This window comes from Nelumbo nucifera, chromosome 5, assembly GCF_055504915.1.
Source record: "Nelumbo nucifera cultivar China Antique chromosome 5, China Antique-T2T, whole genome shotgun sequence".
Classification (NCBI taxonomy): domain Eukaryota; kingdom Viridiplantae; phylum Streptophyta; class Magnoliopsida; order Proteales; family Nelumbonaceae; genus Nelumbo; species Nelumbo nucifera.
Window position 1 is genome coordinate 26,219,773 of NC_142653.1, and position 9,111 is coordinate 26,228,883.

General features: G+C 43.1%; 1 protein-coding gene across 1 annotated transcript; it reads left to right on the forward strand.

Moving 5' to 3' along the window:
- Positions 1-5,723: 5,723 nt before the first annotated feature.
- Positions 5,724-8,815, forward strand: LOC104607502 (arginine decarboxylase-like). The gene has a single exon (XM_010273157.3). The coding sequence runs from the start codon at positions 6,349-6,351 to the stop codon at positions 8,512-8,514; it is 2,166 nt and encodes a 721-aa protein (XP_010271459.1). The 5' UTR covers positions 5,724-6,348; the 3' UTR covers positions 8,515-8,815.
- Positions 8,816-9,111: the final 296 nt, after the last annotated feature.

The window sequence follows — 9,111 nt, forward strand, 5'->3', positions numbered from 1 at the left end:
GCTATAACCAAAAGTCAGGAGACCCTTATGTATCATTAATCACATAATCGGTTCGGAATAGCAAAAAATGGTATCGACCCAATTATATTTGAGATACAAAGCTCAGTTGCTTCAGTTCCAGGGTAGGCTTGATCCATTGACACTTGGTTGCATGTAGAATGAAAGAAAACTAATGGTTTTCTAAGGTTATGTTTGGTTTGAAGGAAAAGGTAAGGAAAGGGAGGAAAAAATAGAAAAACCTATACAAGGTCTGTAAGGATTCGTTTGGCTTGTGGGACAGGGATGAGAAAAAGGAAATATTTTAAAAATATTCCTTTTTCTCTAATTTGTTTCAAGGGAAATAGGAGGATGGGATGAGAAAAAAATGGGATGCGAGATCCCAAAATTGTGCAATTGGGGTTGTACTAAAATAGTGTGACCCCGGTGGAAAAACTTGAGAAAACTCGAGTTTCTTCATCCTCGCACCAAAACAGTTTCTTCATCATCGCCACCTTCTTCACTTTCTCCTTTCTAGGCATCCAACTTGACGAAGAAGAAAAGTGAGAAATTAGGAGAAATTGTATCAATCACGTGTGCTTGATCGTCGGTGCTTGGTGGGGTGCCAAATGAAATCTGATTCCCCACAACAAGCAACGACATAAGAAGAAGAAGAAGATAAAAGCGCATCGTTCAAATCAGATCAAGATACAAAATGAGCAACAATCAAAAGATGGATCCTAGGGCGTTGGCAGGCATTGTGTCCTCCGTCATCTCTGAGGCCTTACTTTCCATCCTCCTCTTCCCCTCTACAACCACCACCAACGCTTTTTCGCTCTCCCACTCACCCTCTCCCGCTTCTTCCTTTACTACCCTCTTCCCTCTCATTCTCCACCTCCTCAACTCCTCCCATATCCTCACTTCCATCTCCCTCCTCCCTCCCTCCTCTTGTAAACGAAAAAGACCTGAGCATCCAAGCGGATCGTGCTTGTCAGAGTTAGAAGAGCGTCGCTGCTTAGGTTGTGGTTGATTCCTTGTTGAGGATTTTGAGCGTTATCATCGATTATCGTGGCAACAAAGGGATTTTAGGATTCTCAAGTCCTCGTTGCTGTATAAGGATGTTGAAGGTGGACGTTAGGGGGATGAAATCCAGTGCAGAGCTCGGCTTGGTAGTGGTGGGCGTTAGGGGGTGCTACTCTATTTCTTCTTCTCTTTCTCTTCCATGGCGGTAGGTTGCGGTTTCTGCTTTCTAATTGCATTATAGGCGGTAGGTGGAGTGGCGATGGATGTTTGCGTTTTGTTTGATCTTTGCGGATAGAACCTCCAAGAACTCTACGGATTGAACCTCTGAGCAAAACTAGCTCTAAAATTGAACCTCCGAGAACTCTACAGATTGATGTTCAGAAGAAATGTCTGGACCAACAAGTAATCTGCTGATTTCAGTTTCGTAGGAGGTAGGTCCTTCGAGACTAGTAGGGTGGACTCTGTTTTGTGTTGGTTAATTTTCCTACTATTTTTCCATATAAAACCAAACAATGGAAAGTTAAATTTTTACACTTTCTCATCCCATCTCACCCAAATCTTTCCACAAACCAAACAGAGCCTAAAGGTTTCCCTACCTTTCCCTTCCTTTTCCTTCAAACCAAACATATCCTAAAAGAATTATTTTTAATAGAAAAATAAATTATTCTCTTGATGGTTTCTTTAATTTGGAAAACAAATCCAATTGGTCAATAAACATACTATGGGTGTCTATCTCAAGATAGGGGTGAGCATCACTTAAAAACAAAAAGCAGAACCAATAATTTTGGTTTGAATTTTTTTTTTTCGGTTCAGCTATTTTGGTTTTAAAAACTTCAGGTTTAGAAATTATATATATATATATATATATATATAAGTATAAATGTTAATGAAAGGATTAAATCCTTTTGAATTTATATTACAACAAACTAAGTTTAATAAATTATGATTATATGTCTTAGTAAAACAATTACATTCTCCTTTGAAATTATTCACCCAAAAAATTCTCTTAAATGAATAATTGAGATTATAGACACAAAAGCATTGACTCGAGACATGGGTATTGCACTTTAATATGTATGGATATAATATGATTGATTATCAATGCTACTTATGATATTTTGGAATGGTTTAGTGGTTAGAACACTTACATTTCAAGTAAATAATTTAGGCCCCATTTGATTTGTAGGAATAGGGATCTGAATTGGATTGGGTTATTCTGATTCTAATTATTTGGTTGAGTGGAATAAATTCCCATTCCAGTTGGAATGGCATTCTCCAATTTGAAGGAATGGCCATTCCTGCCCCTCCCTTAGGAATGAAATCCTATTTTTGTTGATTCTCATTCCTCTATGAACCAAACAGACTATGGGAATAAGCCATTCTGACTCCGAAGGATTTTAATTTCGATTCTGATTCCAACTACGAACCAAAAGGAGCCTTAGTTTCACACTTTCATATCCTTTTAACAACTTATTAAATTTACACTAATATTAAATAGATCTAAATGGAATTATTTGAATTAGTTATGAAATAAATATAATTAATGCTATAAGTGGTAAGGTTATTTATGGAGCCAATATAGTAAATGAAATATTAAATAAAGTAAACTTAATAGGCATTAATTAAGGTATTTAAATTTATATCTCAAATTTGAAGAACCATACCAATAATAAGATTTGACAATTGACAATCCCGTGAATCGAGTCATGACAGATTTAACGATGTGAAAATTTGATAGAAAAAACCAAACAAATTTGAAACGGATTTGAGATCAAAGTACAAAAGCGAATTCGAAAATATGGAAAGGGCATGAATACCTAACCGTTGGCATCCCTAATCATGCCATTATACAAATTGAAAAATACATGAGCTTACAAAAAAAAAAAAAGATTGAAAATGTATTGGTCCTATTGGATTTGCATTTTTTTCTAAAGGTGGATTTGCTTCTAATTTAAAGATAGGCATTTTGGTGGATTAACATTAATCAGTAAAATGATCTGGCTAGTGCAGTAAAAAGTAGTTCATAGGCTATAATGGCTAGACGAAAATGCACATGAGCTATTAGGCAAGAGGCCCAACTGCCCAAGACTTGCGAAGGCCAGCCAGCCAGCACTTCTGAGGGGGTACGTAACTTCTGCAGCGAAGGACATAGTGGACCTTTCGGACATAGTCGAGCTGACACCTCTGACTTTTGTGGACGTTTGCTGGTATGCATTTGCACGAGCAAACGGTGTATTTTCTCGATTCTCCCCATCGACCGACCTATCTATCTCGAAAACCTAAAAAAAATAAAATAAAGAAACTGATTATCTCGATGGAATCTCTTACGTTTTATGTGTGCAACCGAGTCATAGAAGTGGTCAAAGAATCTAGAAAACGCCCCCACCCGTTTACAAACGCCAAAAAGCAACTTGTGGTCCCCACCAGCACAAAGGGTATGACCCCGCAGACGCAGAGCGAGCGAGTGGGAGCAGTGGTGGTACCTGGTACCCCCCCGCCCTGAAAATAACCGCTAAAATAACGGGCAGGTGGGGGCCTATTAGGCAGCGGAGCCGAGATCATTCAGAGCACAGCAGGCCCACCAACAATTAACAAAGCTGATTTCTTTTCATGACCAAAACACCCTGCACCTTTTCATTATATGACTCACGGCTATATATTAATGCCCTCCTAGTCACTGATGCAAAACAAAATGGATGATAGACCCAAAAAGCTGTATAGAGTGGCTGATTAAATGCTCTCAATAGACGAGACCAAATCATCTTCGATCGGAGTCTCTCCAGAGTCCAGACCAGACCAAATCATCTTCGATCGGAGTCTCTCCAGAAAAAAAGCAATTTGTTATGCTCTCTCCACTCCCACCCAGTCCATTATTATTATCTGCGGCAAGTGGTCGTAGCCTACCCTACTTGGCAGATGAGGGCCCGAATTCGGTGGTTTTAGAATATTTTTTTCTCTAAAGAAACTTCACATCAGAGCAACAAAGGCACGTGGTCAGTCGGCCAATGGTCGCTCTACTCACTATTTTTTTTTTTTGATTCACAGCTTCTGGGTTCGGCTTTTCGAACATCAACGGTGGGAACAACCCCTATTGACTATTAAGTAGCTAGCCATTCTGATTTCTGAACATCCAAAAACTAGAAAAAAATAAAAAAGTGATTCCGGGTAAAAATAGAAATTTCTTCCTATTAGAGTTTCCCTTGCATTGGTCATCGTCGAGGGGTAGGGGGGTAATTCTCAAGCTAGGCTGAAAAGATGCAGAAGCCGTGACGTCGTCGTCTTTGCTCTTTTTCTGAGTTTTGAGTTCCGACTGGCCCCGCTAGGCGCTGGTTCTCCGAAAATTTTAATGAACCGGGCCAGGTAGAACTAACTAAAAGCTACCCGTGAATCGTCATTCTTACCTTCTTTTTATTTTCAACGTGGTGGGGGTCGGGGTTGTGGTGGAGTGTGGGTGTCAAATGTTAAACTGTCAAACAAAAGAAAAGCGCGTCGCAGGTGTCCAAATCAATTAAATGGTCGTCAACATTCAGAGAGATTCTCTCTCGGGATAAGGTTTTGCTGTGGATCCACACTCCATACTTCTCCCTTTCTTTCCTTCTTGCTCGCCACTTCATCTTTTCGTGATATAAAATTACGCCTTAACACTCTTTTTACCGATAATTTTTTTGTTAACTTTTTACTGGTTGCCTTTATACCTTTCTCTTGCAACTGGGATCTCGCTGAATTGATCGGCAATGTCTCATTATTTCGTTTAAATATGTCCCACAGACCCAGATACATCCCTAAAAGCAATGATCTACTGATAACATAAGGTCCAAATGATGCTGGCTAGTGGCTGAATCTATTCATCATTCACTGAATCACTGCGTTGAGGGGCTTTTAACCAATCCAGTTCAACCCAGAGATCTGTGGGACCAATTACAAGGATTGTCTCATACGAATCGGAATACTGGGTTTGGGTCAAAATAATTACCCATTTTTTAAGTAATAAGGAGTGTGTCTCCACTCTCCTGCCTCCATCTCGATACACGTTTAATCTGGACATGAATCGTGATTATTGCAATTGCCAGGTGCCCTGGTTTTTGAGTTTGGTAGAGTGAAGTCAGTAAACCATGGAGAACAAGTCGCGAAAGTTGTTTGCCCTCCCTCGTCCCTCCTGTGGGAGAACTGTAAGCCAGTAACAATTAATTGTTTTCTAGAGAAGTTTCCTGAGTTTACACTGAAGAACAGCAACATTTAATGGCACCACTGTAGGATCATCTTGCTGAGCCTTGACGTGGCCATATCTAGCCCGTTGCCTTCAGAAACTTCCCTCGGGCTTTTCTCCTCGGGATCGGTATCACGATATTTTAAATAGCTTTATTAATCTCACGATATTATAAAACAGAGACGGGGGGGAGCTAGGGATTAGGATGATGGATAGGGCCTGGCCTAGGGGGGAGAAGAAACGTGGAAAGAGAAAGAAGAAACAGAAACCGGTAAGGAGGGAGGGACTCATGGGATGGATCGGTGAATGGACACGCGGCCATCCGCCGCAGATTCGCCAACAAGAGATGATGAACGAGAAAAGAAAATAAAACCGAAGAAAAGCCATAAAGTAGAAAACATTAAAAAAAAAAAGAAAGAAAATACGAGAAATTGAAAAGATATTTATTTCGGCAACAGAATCAGGGCCCGGCCAGCGGCCACCCCGAATTTTGGTCTATATAAACCCGCCTCGTCCCCCATTCAAATCTCGCCAGTTTTTCCTTCCCTCCACCTCTCTCCACGAAGAGAAACCTCAAAACCCTTGATATAGAGCTCTCCGTCCCCTTCCCTTTATCCGCCGTTACCTTTCGGTTAGGTTTCCGTTCTATCCTTATTGCTTGTTTACGTTTCTCTGTCGATATTTCCCCGTTTCCGAAGATTTTCCGGTGCCCTGCACGTTTTCTTCTCTAATTCCACTGCTTATTTGTTCTCTGAATGCATTCGATGTTCTCCGCTCGCTGGTCTCATTTTTATTCCTTCTGATTTGATATTTTGATCTCCTAAGGATATTTCTTTGCTTTAATCCAATCTTTAGCTTCTTTTCGTTTCCGTTTTCTTATCATCGTTGGTCTTTGCTCGGTTTCGAGCTCGTTGAATCTTTTATAGATCTTCTAAAGTAAAACCTGTTCTTCTGAGGGGTCGGCGTGGGGATTATTGCTTTCTGTGGGGGGCAGCTAGGGTTTCTCTCTCCTTTCTCAGTCCTTTACTGCTTCTTTTGGGGGGGTAGCCGGGGCTCCGGCCTCGGCGTCTTTCAAAGCCCCCTTCTTGACAAGGAAGATCTAGTCCCCTAATTCTTTTCCTAACCCACAGACAGGGGAAGAGATGCCGACCCTAGCATGTTGTATAGATGCTGCGGCCTTCCCTCCCGGTTACGCTATTGCCGGGGATAGCTCTCTTCCCGCGCCGGAAGCATTTTCCGGCGTACCTCCGGCGACAAACACTACCTCCTCCGTCGACCATTCCCATTGGTCCCCTTCCCTCTCGGCCTCTCTTTACAAGATTGACAGCTGGGGTGCCCCTTACTTCTCCGTCAACTCTTCCGGGAACATATCGGTTAGCCCGCACGGTGCCGAGACTCTCCCTCACCAAGAGATTGACCTAATGAAGGTCGTGAAGAAGGTTTCCGAACCGAAATTCTCCGGAGGATTAGGTTTACAATTTCCTCTAATTGTGCGCTTTCCTGATGTTTTGAAGAACCGCCTCGAATCTCTGCAATCTGCTTTTGATTCCGCGATACTTTCTCAAGGCTATGGTTCGCATTATCAAGGCGTGTATCCAGTGAAATGCAACCAGGATCGTTTCGTGGTGGAAGACATCGTTGAGTTTGGATCGCCCTTCCGGTTCGGCCTCGAAGCTGGATCGAAACCCGAGCTCCTCCTTGCGATGAGCTGTCTGTGCAAAGGCAATCCTGAAGCTTTTCTTGTCTGCAACGGTTACAAAGACGCGGAATACATCTCGCTTGCTTTGATAGCGAGGAAGCTCCATGTGGACACAGTTATTGTCATCGAGCAAGAAGAAGAACTTGACTTGGTCATTGACATCAGCCGTAAACTTGGCGTGCGTCCGATGATCGGTGTACGTGCGAAGTTGAGAACTAAGCATTCAGGACATTTTGGATCGACGTCCGGCGAAAAGGGGAAGTTCGGATTGACAACGATGCAGATCTTGCGCGTCGTAAGGAATCTCGAGCAAGTAGGCATGCTGGATTGCCTCCAACTTCTGCATTTTCATATTGGATCTCAGATTCCTTCAACTTCCTTACTGGCCGATGGCGTTGGCGAGGCCGCACAGATCTACTGTGAGCTGGTCCGTCTCGGTGCTGGCTTGAAAGTCATCGACATTGGAGGCGGCCTCGGAATAGATTACGATGGATCTCAATCATCCGACTCTGACATTTCGGTCGGTTACGGGCTCAAAGAGTACGCTAAGACTGTTGTTCAGGCTGTCCGATACGCTTGTGACAGAAAATTTGTGAAGCATCCAATAATTTGTAGCGAGAGCGGGCGGGCAATTGTATCCCACCATTCCGTTCTAATATTTGAGGCGGTCTCATCGTCTGCAACGAGCAGGCCGACGATGCGTTCGTTTGGTCCTGGCCTTCAGGGATTACTCGAGGAGCTTACAGACGATGCCCGTGTAGACTACGGAAACCTGACGGCCGCGGCCATCCGCGGAGAGTACGAAACCTGTTTGCTTTACGCTGATCAACTCAAGCAACGTTGCATCCAACAGTTCAAAGAAGGCTCAGTTAGCCTAGAGCACCTTGCCGCCATTGACGACCTTTGTGAAATTGTCTCAAGGGTAATCGGGGTATCCGAATCTGTGCGCACATACCATGTGAATCTCTCTTTGTTCACGTCAATTCCTGATTTCTGGGCAATCGGACAGTTATTCCCAATTGTGCCAATTCATCGCCTCGACCAGAGGCCTGGAGTGAGGGGAATTCTATCGGATTTGACATGCGATAGTGATGGGAAGGTCGATAAGTTCATTGGTGGCCAATCAAGCTTGCCGCTTCATGAATTGGAAGGGGGTGAGGGCAAAGCTCATGGTGGTGGTGGTGGTGGATATTATCTGGGGATGTTCTTGGGCGGTGCTTACCAGGAGGCGCTCGGAGGATTGCACAACCTGTTCGGCGGTCCTAGCGTGATTAGGGTGTCGCAAAGTGACGGACCGCACGGCTTCGCGGTGACGCGAGCGGTGCCGGGACCTTCGTGCGGGGATGTTCTACGAGCGATGCAGCACGAGCCTGAGCTCATGTTCGAGGCGCTTAAGCACCGTGCAGAGGAGTGCGGACACGTGAACGAGATCGCCCGTGCCGAGCTGGCGAGCGGCCTGGCCCGCTCTTTCCACAACATGCCTTATCTTACCACAGCCGCTTCTTGTGCAACTGCCAATAACAATTTCTACTATTACTGCAACGAGGACAAAAACAACAACAGCGTTGCTGTGGGTGACGATGAGCAGTGGACCTATTGCTGTGCTTGAGTTTTTGGGAGAGAATTGTTTTTTTTTTTATCAAATCCCCCCCACAACCACCGCTTCTAATGTGCTTTGCTTTGTTTGCCTCTGGAGGTCGTCTGTTTTTTTTTTTTGTAACTTTTTTTCTTTAGTTTTTAATTGTAGCTTCTCTTCGCTGGAGCCTGAAGGTGATGATGATGCAAGGACGGGTCCTTTGGGGACGAGAACCGAATACGTCATGTGTAAATTCGGAATCTCGTTTCCTTTGTTTGTTTTTAGTTTATTTCAGCTATTTTTCTAATAAACATGTTAATATTTCAAAAGAAAAGCATGCGGTTTCCGGTTCAAAGTTTTTGCTTGGCGCTGATTCTACCTATAATCCAATTATAATATTTTTTTTTCAGTTATTAAATGGAATCTACGAAACTGAAGGTTGTTGCTTCATTTACTGGAGTTATTCTATTGAATAATTGAGTTAATTACTATGTTGGTTCAGTCATTCGGGGGATCATGAGCTGACTGACACTCTCGCCCGACTCGATTAATAGAACCTGTCTAGTAAATGAGACTACAGAACCTTGCGTTCCACTTCCTTTACTTGAAAAGTTTTTAATTGAGTTGAAA

Excerpts from the sequence above, each read along its gene's own strand:
- LOC104607502 (XM_010273157.3), top strand. The coding sequence starts at position 6,349 with ATGCCGACCCTAGCATGTTGTATAGATGCTGCGGCCTTCCCTCCCGGT.